The 17659-nt window shown below is 34.9% G+C and overlaps 1 protein-coding gene across 2 annotated transcripts in view; it reads right to left on the bottom strand.

Annotated features, from left to right (window-relative positions):
* Nucleotides 1-557: 557 nt before the first annotated feature.
* Nucleotides 558-17659, bottom strand: part of RTTN (rotatin) — a 78608-nt gene continuing 61506 nt past the window's right edge. For both annotated transcript variants that reach the window (XM_021291395.2, XM_021291399.2), the window contains 9 exons: nt 15223-15322; nt 12826-12920; nt 9219-9296; nt 8408-8534; nt 6436-6635; nt 4374-4641; nt 3035-3138; nt 2610-2679; nt 558-1011 (listed from right to left, as the gene is read on the bottom strand). In XM_021291395.2, coding sequence (XP_021147070.2) covers nt 929-1011; nt 2610-2679; nt 3035-3138; nt 4374-4641; nt 6436-6635; nt 8408-8534; nt 9219-9296; nt 12826-12920; nt 15223-15322 — 1125 coding nt within the window. In that variant the 3' untranslated portion in view covers nt 558-928. The remainder of the gene's footprint in view (nt 1012-2609; nt 2680-3034; nt 3139-4373; nt 4642-6435; nt 6636-8407; nt 8535-9218; nt 9297-12825; nt 12921-15222; nt 15323-17659) is intronic.

Below are 17659 nucleotides of genomic sequence, written 5' to 3'. Positions count from 1 at the left end.
AAAACCCTGGATGCACTGAGGGAAATTTAAACACCCCACTAGATATTTCAGAAGCACATTCAGCAGAACTGTCATGTGTTCAGACATCAATTTTTAAGCATTTTTCTCTCAAACTCATTTAGCAGAGAATACTGAAAAACTTTTAATAGATACTAGTAGCAGTTAAAAGGAAACACAGGCGCGGATAACAGACTGTTTTTTTCCTCAATGAAAAGGTTTGAAGCCTTTACAAATTGGAAAGCAATAGATCGTGTCTCAAATATTTTCTACAATGCCGCAGCTAAAACTGGTGCACATGCCTCATATCCTGAATAAACTGTTAACTATCACCTAAAACAGCAGTAATTGAGAGCTACTTATCAATTGTTGGCATATTTTAAAAATGCAGGAGTTTGCACTACAAACTCCCTCAAAACTAAAACACACATGTTGGTGTTCTATACCCAATAGGCATGAGACACCACAACTGCCAACATTTTCAGGTTTTGAATCTAAATATGCATTTGTGCACATCCACAACATTACAAATTACAATTTACAAACAACACATGCTGATCTAAATTAAAAAAAAACTTTATTAAGACCAAAATAGCAATTCTAATAGTTTACAGTAATAATTTCAATGCATAATTTAAGAAAACTACTGATTTTTTACATACTTTTCCTCTGTACATTCCTCCTTCTGTGTACATACTTTACATAGTAGCATCATAATTTCCCATTGGGATTACAGTACAAATAAGTCTGAACCACATTTAGTGCAATTTCTTTGGTTCAAAGTGATGAACTCTTTTCTCAAAGGCTTCATAAATTTCTACCATAGCATGCACGCTGCTGTCACAAATCCATGAATTAGAAGTCTTTTCTTAAAATTTCAGTCTCCCATTGAATAAGCTGTCCAATTTCAACAGAAGTAATCTGATGCTCATTAGCAATCAAGAAGCTGCACGATATTCTCTAAGCACTTTAAATGGTAGGCATGTAGCTCATTTTCTTCTGGCTGTGGAGTAGCTAAAAGGAAGAAAAAACAAGATTTGAACTTCCAATTTAACCTTAACACAAAATGGTTTTTCTCAAAGACATCAAATACCTTGATAGAGTCCATGCTATTTTATGATCTTAACGTTCATATTACGAGTAGCAAATCAAGGACTAATACTTTATTTTGCAAAGTCTGTTCAATTTGTTTTCTTTTAAAAGGCGAGGAGGTTTTTAGCAGCTTTCCAAGCTTAACAATTCCCCTACTTGTACTGACAACAATGTACCATTTTAGCCCAATTATTACTGTAAAGAGACCAAAGCTTTCATAGGGTAAGTTATTTGAGAACTTTAATGCAGGAAAATATAGATCACAACTTCGCATAACTGTAAACTGTAACAATCACAGTTGCACAAAATCTTTTATAGTGAAGATTGATATTTAAATGTTTAGAGTTACAAAATCAATATTTCAGTCTAGGACTTTGTGTTCTAAGGCAGTACATAAATACATGGGGATCAATGTTATGAGGTGCTAGTCTGTAAAAGCTGCATATTTCCATCTTGTTGACTCAACATTTTGAAAAGTCTCTGATCAGTGGTAGTTATGCTATAAAGAACAATACAAATTTATCTGTTTATTAATATACTATCATTATATGAAATGTTGCATTATGTTTAATGGTCGCGTTATTAAAGGATGAGTTCAAAACAATAGTACACTGACAAAATTGAAAGATTTGGCTGACAGTACAGGAAGAATTATCGTGATATGTTCTAGCACAAATACATCTTCTCCTTATTAGGATAATGAGAAACAATGTTCAATGTAGGAAGAATTTGATCGCAATTCTGTTGTGACTATGGGAATTGGGTATTATATGCCCCCCAATTGATAAACCTATTTGAGTACATTTATAGAGCAATTAAAACCAGTAGGAAAAATCATTGTCTTAAAATGAGACATTTTGATGTTTTTGCAAGTTCAGAGTCTTAATGTGACTACCAACCAATAAACCCATTATTAGCTAATGAAGCTCAGGCTACAGACAAGTGTTTGAATATCTTTCAAAATTAATGCTGAGTTGAAGATAGCAACCTATCATATAAAAGCTACTCAAACGCCAGTTATGTTCAGTGACCTGAGCAAAAAACTCAAGCTTTCAGAAAGTCAGCTAATTCATGGTACAGTATTTTAAGACCAGCACAATGATCTGTTCTGAATCCCATTCTATGTGGCTGAACACCGTGAGGTTGAGCACTGTTAAGTCAAATCAGTGCTAAATGAACAATTTTTCTTATCACTAAAATTTAAGAATTAACACAGAATTGCACTGTGCAAAGAAAGCATTTTGTAAGGATAAGTCTGACTGTGCTTGCAGCAAAGTAACCTTAGCGCGTACCTGAGGTCCTTTTATGATTTGTTAACCAAGAGGCATTTTTCTGTGTCTGTATTTATAAGATGCCTAACCATAAACCATATCACTACTCATGATTTTAGGGACAAAAGTGTCCTTTCAAAACCTTGTAGCACAAAAAAAAACCTTATTGTGATGATATAAATTGAAATGTAATAATGATCTGCTTGAGGGAAAAATACAGAATTGGCATTAGGTGAAAGTCAGACTTACTTTTCTTCACTGAAGAATAAGCCTCATCTATTCTTCTCCTTATCGATGGATTCTTCAAAGTCACTTTCGCCTGCAGCACACACACACAAAATACAATGACTTGGCTTTTTTCCCCACATGTTCACACTTGAACAGCAAAGTTTGGAAAATGACAATAATTCAGCAGAACGTGAAATGCAGGATTTTTAGAAGTAGCACACGACTGTATCATCATACAGATTGCATATATACAAGCAGTCACAAATCACAGAGGACAAGCTGCTTCCTTACCATGTTGTTTAACCTCTTAGTCTGAGTAGCTATGTAATTAAAATAATGGAACTGCTACTGTAAACTTTACTTTTTATTTACATCAAGATTACTATATTGCTTACAGCACAATAAAAGTAACATTACATTTTTTCAAGTATTTCTCAAATACTAACCTTCTGATAGTTGTGGAGCAAAGCCCAAAGTGAAGCGGCTCCTATTCTCTGAACAGCACGACTGTCACTTTCCAAACAGGCAGACAGTACTGCAATCGCTTTATCTAACGAGAAAAACAGAAAAAACCCCACACATCTAGAAAATATCTTCAAAAACACAGAAATGTGTTTACATGTCTTGATATTTTGTTGCTTGGAGTACACTTATTTCTATGACAAGAATTAGTACGGCGGAGATATTACAGAAAATCTATCATCAGATTAAATATGCTCACGAAATCACAGACTACATTGAAAGAAGTATTAAAAAGAATATAGCAAAACAAAACCAAGCAATGCTAAAAACCTAAGCCATCAGTAATAAAACATGCACATTATGCACAGCCATCAGTTATGCACAGGGACTGAATAAGCCATGAAACCATTTTATAAGTCCCAGTAGCCACAATTAGAGCCACATCAGAATAGAAATTAAGATGTTTCCATTTTCCTTAGTACTTATTATGTAGATGACTTGTAACCAACGAGAAATATTTGCCACCCCACTGTATCTACTTGAATTTCCTAGCATTGCTCTAAAGCCAGACTCTACAAACTTGCTTGTTCACTTCATAACAACAATTCACAGATTATGTAACTGAATAATGAATGCTTAATTAAGGCAGCAAATCAGCATTTTAGGGAAAAATGAGAAGCATGAACATTACGGAAAACCTGCTGAGAACTTATAACAAAGACAGGAGCTTTCTCCCTGCAATTAAATGGGGGAAAGAAACATGCCTTTTACAAAGAACTGAGAAAAAAGTTCTGTGCATGTTGTTACATTAAATATATATGCCACAATAATAACTTTATAATTATCATAAACTTTTTCTGCACAGCACAGAATACAAAATAGTTTGTCTCAACATGCATAACTTGAAGGACCTAATAACATTTTGTCCAAATGAAAGATACGACCTTCAGTTACTTCAAACTGACTCACACAAAGAATCCTTCAACGCCCCCTCCTCCCCGAAAAAACGAGCTGTTTGAAATAACTGCAAAAATCCATTCACTCATCATGTGTTACTATACTGAAATTATTAGTCTCATGATAAAACTTTTTTTTAAAGCCTATTTATTTGCTTTTCCTTTTGCTATATGTTATTTTAATTGCATTTCTGCCAAAATAAATGTTTCATAATTACTTTTACAAAAATAATTTTTATAAAAAAAGCTTTTCTAAATAACAATATTGAGTTTTCAGTCAGTAAGCCAGACAGCAACAAAAATACGGTATTCTGGAAGACAAAATATTCTCGGAATAAAATAGCTTATATACCCTTTAGATACTTACCATTAGCTATTATCTTTGGTTTATTTGCTGGACTAAAACATATGTTATGAAGAATAAGAAGTGCTAGGTGTTGGCTGTTCTTGTGCTTGTATTGACACATTTCCACAATCTGGTCTAAAAAACCATTTATCTTCATGACCATCTGCTGTCCATCTTCCCCAAAAGTTACGTTCAGTAGCAGCTTTAGCCAAAGGGTAGACACATTGCCAGGATTTTTATGACTTCCTTTCGGTAATGAAAGAGACAAAAAGTTCTGCAGGAAGTTACTCTGTCAGAAGGAAGAGAAAAAATGTTAGAATTTATAGTATTCCATGGTTTGTTCACTGCTGTTTGACTTTCCAACCTGCATACTTGGCCAAATCTAGTACTTATGTTTCACGTACATATTTCAGGGAACCCATTATTAGTCAGGGATTTTTGAAAGAATTACATATGAAAAAGAATCCACGACTTCATAAAAAATTTAATAGAGTAGTTTATGCAGTGCAGATAGATAAAGGTTGAGCCAACACAATATATTTCTTTAAAGGCTAATTACTACCAAAAATAAGCCATAAACAATTTAACTGGATCAATGCACTACTTGTCTAATATATTCTCAACTCCTTATTACTTACTTTTTACATTATTAACACGTGTTTAAGGTATCATAGAATACTTCAAGTTGGGACAGACCCATATGGATCTACAGTACGCCAGCCCCTTCACTGACAGCCATAGTAATGTCCTCTATTTTTTGTCAGCTTTGAAGAAAAAGATCAAAGCTCCACAAGCTCAGGGTTTGTCTCAACTTTAAGGAGAGCAGGTAAAAATCTATTCCCCTGTTGCAACAGGGAGATGTTGTAACATAACATTCCTATGAAGAAAAAAAAGTCCTTGACTAGAGCACTCCCAGCCTCACTGACCCTTGACAACACATACAGGCATCTGGCTGAAAGTGAACAATCCAGCATACAAACACTTTGTGATTTTCTTCATGTGAATATAATATTGGCAATTTCATTTTCACAGATGGAATCAGCAATTCAGCATTGCTTACACTTGCAAAAGCAGAGCTCAGGAAAGAGAATAAACACTTAAGTACTATCATACTAGAGTGAAACTCTGAAGACGGCAAAAGTCAAAACAATTCACAGAACAGCTACCATGGAAAAGGTCTCAAACTCTTCATTTCTATCAAAGAGTTTGAATATCAGCAATTTTGTAACTGTATGACCAGATTTTACATAAGTAGCACCACAAATATATCATACTTCACCCTGCCTTTTCTAATTAGGTAATTAGGTCCAAGCACAGGACACGTTAATGGAAATTGAAAGTAATTATTAAACTACTACACAAGATGCTACAAACAAACTCTTTTTATAATTTCCATTGTGTTAGCTAGTTTTATGTTGTCACCACTATGGTTGATTTTCTACATGGTCTGACTTCTTGTCTCAAGTTGTTGAATTTATTTAAATTATCGAAGTTAAATTTAAAAGAAACAGATTTTCCAAAGAACATTTGGTAAAATAGTGTAAAAACCATTCAATAAAAAATTGAAAAGGGAAAAGGCAGTATATCTGTTTATATAATAGCAATAGATTTCTACATAACACCCAGTTACTGACATGTAGGGCATCTTCTCTGAAACTGTAGTTTTTATAAAGATTATGTTTCACACAGTATATCTAATGATTTATACAATGTTTAATTTCTTGTTTACTGACATGCAAGTTTGTTCCACTGCATGCTCACTCTCATGATCCAGTAGTCATTGCTAACAGTATACATATGGGTACTAAAAATTTTACACCCCAACTGAAAATAAGAGGTTATAAAATGCTCTAGCAAAAAATGTGTAGTTCCACAAGATGTTTCCATCCAGACTATGAATATGACAGAATTACATGTTGCACTTCGGGAAAAGTAACAGAACTAATTAAGAAGACACAATGGTCTTGATTGCTGCAGAAGCATCTCTATATGATCACAGGACACTCCATATTGAAATCTGAGGGTTTATAAGAAAGGAAAACACATTCATCACATTGCTAAAACAAGAATATTATTTGCTTACCTTCTGAATAATGCCTTTACAGTCATGAGACAGAGCAAGGTTAGAAAGAAGACAAAAGACCACCTGTTGAACTGGGCTGTTATCATTTGACACTTGGGAAGCCAACTTCAAGATGTTATGCATTAATGAATTGCCAGCTGCGCTTCGTCCAGATGGAAGTGATGATTGTCCACCACTGGCAGAACAAAGTGAAGCACAACCTTAAAGAAATCAAACATTTATCATATGAGAAACATACTCACACATTAAAAAAAAAAATTCTACAGAAAGAGCAGTCTAACAGCTCAAAGACTGAGATGGGATTTTCGAAAGGATTTCTTTGAATCACAGTGAAGTCAATGGGACAGGCTTTGAATATAAATGTGCCTGAATAAAGCATTTTACAGGAATAGGTGTTTACTGTTCTATTGTGCTAAAATCTAAGAGAAAACTCCTCTGTTAAAGAGTACCCATTGCTCCGTCTCCTTAAAAGCCAAATCATTCTATCTAAGGCATTATACAATTACTTTGTATCAGGATCTGAAGGGACCCTCCAAGACCAGTTCAGAAAAAGGTCTCTCTACACTTCTGAAAGGTCTAATAAGTTTCTTAAAATATTTTTTGAGAAATAAAAATGCTGTCTGCATCTGTCACCACCTTGTATCACAATGACATGCAAAATCCTAAGCTACAGAACTAGAAGCTCAAATAAATACAGCAGCAGAGAATAACTAAGTTACCAACATGACATTTCTGCAAAAATATGCAAGCATACCTTTTTATTTAGTGGCATTTGTGATCTGCAACAGCAGTTAACTTCTTACGTGGCAAAAGCTAATGAAAATGACAGTTTTTAATTGCTACAAACATCTACATGTGTTTCTTTGTCTGACTACACTAAGGGGAAGTCCTTAACCTGTTCAGAATAGGTAAGTTTGGGTCACCTCATAAGCCAACTATTTTGAACAGAGAGAAAAAACATGATTAATATACAACCACTTGCCCTTAACAGTGAAAAAATAAAAATGCAGCCTAGAGTCACTCAGAGTTAAGGAACAAGAAAAACCATCAGAACTGCAGCTTGATTTCTAGTACATCACAGGACACTACATTTTAATTTTATATCCTATGGTTGACTAACACATTTTTGACCTTTCTTCAGTCCATAGTGAAAAAATGTCTTTATGAAAAAAAAACATCACAAGGTCATTTAATGTTTGGAGACATTAACTTAAAAAGAGGGTAAAAAAGCTCACAGACTGTGCAGTTAATGTATTTTAACCATGTGAAGTCCTTTATGGTATGCTGACAGGGAGAAATCAACAGATACTTACTTATGTGTCTCTTCAAACCACTAGCAAATAATTATCTGAGTCAATAACCAGGATATGGAATAAGAAAAATTCATACTAGAAAAAGGAACAGGCTTCTAGTACTGGGCATAATTACTCATCAATGGAAATAAAGGGTTTCCTCAGAGGAAGAGGTGAATCCTTTTGACAAAATATACTTTAGTCAAATACAAGCTACTGAACTCAATGCATAAATAACTGGAATAAATTTAATAAAGTATTAAATTAGATTATTGAATATTTCAAATCCAGAATGTTTTCAATAAGGGCTAAAGTACAAACTGCACAAAATACTGATATATTGTTCTCTGTGAGAGAATTCCTAGAGCAGTACTTCTACAGTATACTAGTTAGTGTGGCACGACTTTCAGTGTAACCTTCAAACATAATGGTTTGAATTAAATGCTATTTAATCCTTTAATACAATTGTACTCTTGCTAAATCCAACAGACTGAAACAGGATCTGAACAAAAGTCTGGAATGTATTAAAATCAAAGCTCTTGATAGATTTTGATGGACCAGCGCTTTTATACTTTCCTTTTATGGTAGTAATGAAATTCTTTTCCCTTTATTATGCTTTTCTGTCTTAATTATTCTGGCTAAATATTTTTATGTATTACATCGTAGAGTGACTCTCATACCTGCAGGATAGTTCGCAGTGTAGACACAAAGCAAATGCAGAGCTATTTGCATTGACGAGTCGTCTATTAAAAACCATGACCACAGCGAATGCAGAACAGGAATAAGATGAGTGTTGAGTGCTGCCATCTAAAAGAACATGAGGAAGAATTTAAACTACTACACGATTAAGTGCTTTGTAAATGAAGTACAGAGTAAGAAAAGCATATTTTTATTTTATTGTGTGTCATTTGTGTGCTTTCAAAGATTGTATGGAGAGTACTGACACTCTCATTTCAACACTAATGAAACTTCCATGATTCCACAAGAAAATTCTTTAAAGACCATGTCCAGTTTTAACTTATTTTCAGTGAACACCTCGAAATTATTTTTACTGATATGTATACCCATACTTTACCGTATATACCTTAACATTAAAGTATTTTGGTAGCAAGTCCTAGAGTATATATTCTTATTTTTGTTTCACTTCAGCTTTGTAATATCTAGTTCCTGAATATTATTTGCTAGCAATTTAATTGAAAATTGAAAATATTGATTTAAACAAAGCAGATTTAGGTATAAAGGATGATAGACATCTGAAACATTTGGAGTTTGGAAACATTTGATGTTTCAATGTGATTATTGAGTTCCTAATGCATGTATGAAATATTCTTAGGAGGTGGGAATACTAATGAAATTTGAAGTATTTCTTGCCCATTAATATCTAGCTTAGATTTAGACAGCTTGAAAACACTTTCAAATTAGAAAACAATAATATTTTCTTCATTCACTAACTGAATTATGCTCACATGATTTTCATGTAAGAACACTTACTTTGCATTCTTCGTTTTGAAAGAGGCAGTTTCTGAGGAGCTGCATAGAACATCTTAATTGTTTGATAAGGTTATCCTCCTGTCCAGAGAAAAATATTTGAAGATCATCAACATAAGATCAGAATTAATTTTGTACAAGGAGTAAAGAGATTTCAAAGGAGAGGTACAAATCTAAGGCATCAACATCTCTTCATCAGTTTCCTTCTGATCTCAGGTAGGATTCACCTCACCCAGCTTTAAATGTGTATACTAAAAGACACTTATAACAAGTTACTTGGAGTCATCCTCATCATTCTTTATAACCCGCAGATACTACTTTCTAGGGGCACTGATCTGGCCAAATGCAGAGATCTGTAATGCAGAGCTCCATTTCTATTAAAACTAATGAAGAATGGCTGGGAACACTTTCTAGGTATTTGTTGCATCCTAAAGCAGTCATGTAAAACAAGTCACAGGAATCACTCCCTAGAAGCACCTATTTTTCTTCCTTGGATAAAAACAAGGATAAACTAGCTCTGCCTTGCAGATCTCTACATCGGGTCAGACTAATCCATCCTTATATTCCAGTGTCTTAGTTCCCTTATCCTTAATAACTGAAATAGTTTCCAACCTGATAAGAATATTACAAAGATAAATACAGACCTTTGGACAGTGAGGAACTATACTGAGATTCAAGTATACAAATAAAATATCTATCTTCATGACAGTGGTGTGACACTAAAAGGCTAATGATGGCTGACCTAACTTCTATAAGGCTGACATACTAAACCACTTCTGAAAGATGATCCCATTCCATTAAGTTCGTTTACCTCAGGAGACTATTTCTGTTTTATCAAGCATAAAGGAACAAAATATAAAATAGGATTCATGCTTAATCTCAGACAACATGAAGCAACTATGCTTGTTTATAAATCATATCATGTACAGTTGAGGACACTTGGAGAGGAAGTAAAAGTCTTACCTGAAAAAAGTTAATGAAAGTCAGGTATATTAGATGAAAAAGAAACATACAAGTCCTAATTGCAAATGGATTTCATGACTGCTTTGCCTCATTTTTAACTAAATAAAAACAATGTTAACTCTAAGAAGTTCCTTCAAGACCTTCTCTATGTATTAATTTATTTAATAAATAAAAATAGCACTAAATCCCCCAAAATGCCACAAGATAACACTTAATCTGTAAACTTCTGTGAGGCTGAAAAAGGTATAGATTGTTTTGATAGCACTGTTTGCATTTATTCATTTATTTTAGGATATCTTGATTTTTACTAAGATCATATTTTGAAGGGTTTTTTGAAAGCTTGGCTGTTTGTAAATACTTTTCATGCCTTTGGTTAACATCACAGTAATTACTGTGAAAGAAAAGGGTTGTCAGGTAAAATACTTCAGTTACCCTGACAATGACACTAGGTCAAACACAATTTTCCCAACAGTTTAAAGAAAAGAAAGAGGAAAAGAAAAGAAGCTCTGATAACTTCACTTTGAGAGGTGTGCCTTGAAGCTGGCTAAGGGGGGAGCAGTTTTGTGCATCAGCTAAATGTGACTGTGGAAATAATATCTCAGTTTCCCTCACATGAAACTAGATTGCTTGTTGTTAGGCACTACATATGATGTGGCAACCTACAGTCCCATCTCAGCAGGGAAATGTGCCACCAGTCCTTTTGTAAAGCTCTTTTGGAAAGATGTCTTAATTAAACAAACAGTGTTTCTAACCTTTCTCAGAGGCTTCTTTCCTTCAATTTCTTTCAAGTTTTAGATTCTTTCTACATATAGCAGATAAGCAAATGTCCACAGCTTACCCTTTCTCAAACCAAGTAGTATAAAGAACTAGCTGTCTTCAGCCTCATGGGATACAACTGGGGCAGGAAACCTTTCAGCCTCTACCCCTTGAAGAAGGGATGATAAATGTGTTTAGGAGATCTCTAGAAAAAAATATTTTAGCCTTCAAATGTCAGGCTCAAACTCAAATTCTTTTAAGAGCTCATTCTTATAAAACATAGTTCCACACTCCCACAAATCTTGGCTAATATCTGTTTGTGCCAACACCTCAGAGAAAAACACTAGAGCTCAAACAATGCAGAAATATACTGTAGGAAGATTGTTTTCTGTAATTTCTGCTTTATGGGGGAATGGACAAAATATCAAACTTGACAGCAGAGGTTATTGTCTCTATTTTAATAATTCTCTTAGATGAAAGTGGTAGAAAACAAGCAGACTGCAACAACAAAAATCTTATGAAACCCTTGTATGATGGTAGGAAATAATCTGTCTAGATGTGGTATGGAAGAGCTGGGTGATGTGAGAGTTCGGAACAGCTGGAAGGGAGGTTAAAAAAAAAAAGGCTAAGCAAAGAGATTATGAATGGAGAGAAGAAACTGGGAGTACAGGCAGTGGAAAAAACGTAAATATGACGTAAAAAAAACCCAAACCTCTGAGCAGAAGGGACAATTGAGTCTGATAACAAGAGAACAAGATGTCCAGACCAAGAATGCAGGAGGACAGAAAAAGAATGAGAATTGGAAGCCAGATAATATGAGAAGGTAGACATTAAAAAGCCAGGGCTTACGTCTGCAAGCAGAGTGGAACTGATTTTGGGACAGGAGGGAGATGGGTACAGGACTAGAAAAAACCAAAATGGCTAGCACTGGTTGAAAGACATTGAGAAAGAAAACCCAAGAAACAGAAAAATTATTGTGGAAACAAGATGGGAAAAATTGGCTGGATTGGACACGATCATGAAGTCAAGGCTGACAGTCCAACTGTGTCTGAAAATAATACAGTACTCTTAGTTTGTAGGCTAAATAAATATAAATTGCAAGCACTGACAGGTGACGAATGGATGAACGTGTATGTCTGAAACTGAACTTTTGAACTCTCAATCAGAAGCCCGCTAGTTGCTGGCTTCAACCAGAATGGGCTAGTTGCTAATTCTGGTCACCTGGACTAAAAATGGGAAGTCCAGAATCCTCCAATTAATGAAAAGACATGAGACAGAATAACGAATTCAGAGGATGATTGTTTTACTTCACACATAGGTTATTTAGGTTAGGTAAACAGGAGCATAGAGTTCTGCAAGAAGAAGCTGGTGCTGAAAAGAAGCGTTCCTGAAAACAAATGGCCTCTGAAAGAAAGAAATGGCCTCAAAATAAAGAATGTGAAGATCCTGGCTGGAGGAACAATCCTGCAAGTAGGAAAATATCCTGGTGATCAGAGAGACACACGAAAACAAACACCAGCATATGATGTGATTTTCTGTCTGACTCTCCTGAACCAGCAGCCATGTTCATGTTGGAAAAGGAAGCTGAGACCTAGTGAACATAACTCTGGCAGGGAGTGAGTGTGTGAGATAATCAAGTTGGTAAAAGCTCTAAAATCACTGAATCTTAAAGAAGTCCGAGTATGCCGATCTACTTCAAGTTGTAACTTACTGTCTCACCTGTGACACATACTAACAGTATCCACCTCAAGGAAGAAGAAAACAACAAGCTGGGAAGTACCTAATTATATAAGTTTATCAGTTCTGCGTTGTTTTTTTTGGGCTTGTGTTTGGTTTTGGTGTGTTTTTTTGGTTGTTTTTTTTTGTTTGTTTGTTTTGTTTTTATAGTTACCTTTTTTTTCTGTGCTTTTCCAGGCTTCAGGGAATCCAAATTCAGCTGTGCATGAATATGTTTCATGTTTTCAATACAGCTGTCTATCAGGTCAACTGGAAGACAAAAATATTAACCTTTAGAAGCTTATTCATAATCAAAAATATTTTATGAAACATATCTTTCTTGCAATGATCTTGACTACTGTTACCATCCTGAACTGAGATTAAAGGATTTAGACGTCCAGACTCTGTGAGTTTACAATTTATTGTTATCTTCCCGATATCAGAAAGTAAGAGTCTCTGAGACAGAGAGCACATAGTTGAACAATCTCGAGAAGCTAAAATACATTTGAGTTTTCTTGCACCAGAGTCCTCTGAGAGGAATGCCTAAAGGAAGGACTAGTAAGATGGAGAGGGGAGGATGATTTCAGAGGAAGAGGACAGTAACTCATAACTCTTCAGGATACCTTCAACAACACTGCCTAGAAGACCGAAGCTTCAAGAGGTTAGGGCAGGCATTTATCTTACCCAATTCTTCCCTTTCCTTCTTCTGAGGTGAAACAAAGGAGAGAAAATGTTGAGGTGACTCAAAGTGCAAGTTTGAGTTAGGCTCTTTTCTTGAGATCTAGAATATTTAATTTATTACAAGATCATAGGCTCATGGGATAATTCAGTTCAGAAGAGATGGCCCCCAGAGGTCTTACATTCCAAACTCCTGCAACCTGCAGCCTTATCCAGTTGGGTCTTGAAAATGTCCAAAGACGGAGACTGCACATCATGTCTAGCCAACCTGATTCACCACTTGTCTGCCTTCAAAGGGGAAAAGTTTCTTTACGGCCAGTCTGATTCTCACGTTTCAAGTTATGCCCATCCTCATACACCATGCACTGCTGTGAAAAACCTGTTTCTATCTTCTTCAAAACCTTGTAGTTATGAGAAAGTTGCTATCAGGTCCTCCTGAAATCATCTTTCCTCCAGGTTGAACAAGGCCAATTCTCTCAACCTCTACTCTAAGAACAGGTGGACATGACCACCTTGGTGACCCTCTGCTTAACTTGCTCCAGTTTGTTGATGTCTTTCTTGTACTGGGCCAAAACTTGATGCATTTTATTCTAGATTTGGTCTAACAAGTGCTAAGCAGAGGAAAGAGAATCCTTTCCCCTTGATCTCCTGGCTGTATTCCTGCTAATACAGCCCAAAATGCTGTTACTTTTCTCACATTCAGCTTGCTCCCTACCAAGAAATCAAGGTCATTTTCAGCTTCCCAGTCAGCCTGTAGTGCTGTAAGAGGTTGTTACTTTCCAGGTGCAGGACTTTGCATTTGTATCTTAAAAACTAGTCCTTAAGAGCTGAACAGGTGATGTTAGAGCTACAGACATCTTCAGCAAATTGATTTCAACCCCAGAACTTCTCTTCCTCTTCTCTAACATTTGTGCTGCATCACAGCAAGGATGAATTGAAGGCTGCTCTAGCACAGAATGTGAGGCACTTCATGCACTGGCAGTGCCTTCACTGGAAGCCAGGTCTTAGATGATCTAGTGGGTCATCAACAGAAGAACTCTGATTGAAGCAAAGGCTATGTAGACCACCAGTACACTGGGAAAGTGCAGAAAGTAGCTATATAGCATAGGATTTGAGGTTCTGAGTTTTCTGCCACAATTAGGATCAGACATTGATCAGATATGTCTAGGCTCTCTACTTCATTGTAGTGTAGGCTTAAAGGACCAAACAGAGCAATAGAGAGATACTAGTAATGAGAAAGCACCCAAGACAAAGTGCACTATCAGTAGATATTAAATTAATAGAAATGAGAAATGCAAATTCTCACAGTGTCCCCTCTGTTCCAGTGGGCACAAAAGGCCTTTGATTAGTGATTTTACTTCTGTTTTATTACTGTAAAGTAAAAACCTTTAGGCGCGAAATATGTTGCACTGCAAGCGGAGAAGGTCCTACTGAAATTGTAAAATGTGAAGAACGAAACAAAGGCAGGGAAGAACAAAACTGAGAAAAAAAGGTCTCATCTTGCTCTGGTACAGCCAGAACCGAGAACACAGGGAACATTTTCACCTACAAACCTGCATCGGCATAGCATGAAACAAGAAACGGAAGATACTGCCAGCAGAAAACTCTGTTTTCAAATGGATGAATATGCCACCAGCAGCAAAAGCTCACAGATCTCTAATCTAACACAGAGCTGTGATTTCACCACAAATTTTTAAACTGGCTACAACATAATATTTTATCCATAGCTGAAAAATTAATTTTTAAAAAACTTTCTCTTTAAAAATCCACAAAAAATGCCACTGAAAACTAGGTCTTTCATTTTGACAAAAAGCATTATTATTTATAAAAATACGTAAAACACCTGCAAGCATTTAATTTGTAAAGCATTTAGCATTCCTTTTGAAATGCTCACCTTTCAAAGCACATTTCTGGGCATTTTTACTGACAGCTAAGAGAGACAGCAATGCATTTGTAGCAACTTCTTTCAGTGCATCCTTTTTTCTTTCACGGATCTACAAATAATGCAAATACATTACTGAAATGAAAAAGTGAGCATGTTAGAAGTAGCATATCTATGTGTTGTCATAATCTGTATTTTCGTTTGGATGTTTTATCACTGTATTCCTACTCAGCGTACTCCCTCTCTAAATTCATGTCTATAGTCTGTCTGCATTCAAGTGTTGTATTATTTTTTCCAATTAAAAGGTTAAAAAAAAAATAATAATTGCTTCTAAGCCCACTCCTCTTACTCTTTTCTTAAGATTCTATCTTCCTAAAGCCCAGATTCCCAGCCCCGGCATTCCAGACTTTTCCTAACAGTCAGGCTTGTCATGGCAGACAGTTCACTGACATGTCTTTAGTGTAAACTCCCTTTCTTCAACACAATGACGAAGAGACATTAAATATTAGTGAAATTCCTTAGAATAAAACTATAATTGGCACAAGAATAATTTTTTTAGATACTCTTCCAACCAGAGGAAAATGGTAGTTAGTCTTATTTTTGTGAGGTCTTTGTAAGTATCATTATATTTCTCATAACATAAATGTAATCTCTGTGCTTTCAAAGGAATATTTATTTGGAGTCATATAACAAAACAGTTGAAAGACAAGGGGCTGTCTGTGTTATATATATTACCCAATACTGAAATCAAATTTAATGAAAAATGGCATACACTGTAATCAGAATAGAGTAAAATAAGAACTGTTCCTGGATCATCGTAGATGGAAAAACATATTTTAAAGTTAGCTAAATATATAGCATCTTAAAAAAAACTTAGACAGAAATCTGAAGTATCCACAGGTTCTCACATCTTACACCTCTACATAGCACCTTTTTTGTCTTTAGTCCTCTAGCTAGTATTTGCCTAACAATTTTATTTCAAATTTTAATATGCAATTAAAACAAAACAAAACAAAAACATCTATGTATGCTGTGGGGTTATTATTTACTGATGTGTACAGTATAACCAGGACTGAAAAGGTTAAGGGATGAAGACTAGTAAAATAATAACTTAGGAAAAAAAAAAAACAAAAGCAAAACAAAAAAACCCACAAACAAGAACAACCACAAAACCAAAACAACCTCATTGATAAGAACAACTGATACCAAGTGAAAGCACCAAAGTACGGACATTTATATCTCCCCAAAAATTTCACATTTGGACTACAACTGGTTTTATTAGATCCCAAGTGAAATCTCAAAGCTATCACCAGCACAAGATTGTTCTAGATAAATCAGCTGTTTTTCTATACTGACAGGTGGTAGTTTCTATTTAAATTACAGAATTTATGTGTTTGAGTAGTTAAAAACATAAAAAGCTTAAAGTTTCAACTTGATTCTAATTTACACAACCACTTTACACAAAATGATGAGCTCCTTCAATCCTGCATAACCTAAAATGTAAATTTTGCGATTTATCTAAAGGCTTTTGCCCTATTCAGTTATTAGCTGGTTTTTATTTTTTCTTAGAACTTAGGAATATTTTAGTCATTAAAAAACATATTTCCCTACCAATCTTTTGGGTATTTTCCTTTAATTAAGTATTATGTGGCTGATTAGAACTAACCAAATAATTATGGTGAGTTGTCCTAAATTTTTAGCTTTTAAAAAAGTTTTAATTCCATCTATTTTCTAAATTTTATCTTAAAACATAGCAGAATTCTGTTCTTTCTTGAAGCATGGTCCTTTATACTTTTTTTCCTTCCTCTGCAATCAAGAATTGCAGTTTATAATAAAAAAGAAAATGTATGTCAATTATAGGGAACACTTAAATAATTAATTGATTATTAACTGCCAGTTGAATTGAAAAAGTAACTCTATGTAAATTTATAATGCCTTCTACCAGCAGATTCTACTACTATTAAAGTATTAAAATGAGAATGGAGACTTAAAATTCTTTTTTTGAAATTATGATGTATAATAAATTTAAGATGTCCCATAAATCCACAGCAGTAGTAGCTATGTTATTCTGCACCTACTGTAAGTTAGCTGAAGGGGAAATCACACTCTTTCTAAAATACTGTTAATTTTATATCTATAAAAAAAAAAAAGGTAGGGCCTAAATTTGAGACTTTATGTATGGATTATGGTTTCATTATTACTTTTACTCCTGGTCTTGAAAACATGTACACAAGGGTTGAAGTTTACATACAGAAAAGCACCAAAACCTTTCAAAGTCAACATGTGCACTTATTAAATTGGTTGTATGCAACAATGCATATTGGTCTGCTACTATAATATTCACACCTGAAGATCAGGTCCTCAGTTTGTATTTGCCATTGCATATCACCTTTTCTGTAGATTTAGTCACTAGGATGATTAATGGATATGACTGATTGTTTGAAAACTC

The sequence above is a fragment of the Columba livia genome, chromosome 2, assembly GCF_036013475.1.
Source record: "Columba livia isolate bColLiv1 breed racing homer chromosome 2, bColLiv1.pat.W.v2, whole genome shotgun sequence".
Lineage (NCBI taxonomy): Eukaryota > Metazoa > Chordata > Aves > Columbiformes > Columbidae > Columba > Columba livia.
The sequence above is the reverse complement of the archived record's forward strand: the minus strand, read 5'-3'. Positions and strand labels throughout refer to the sequence as shown.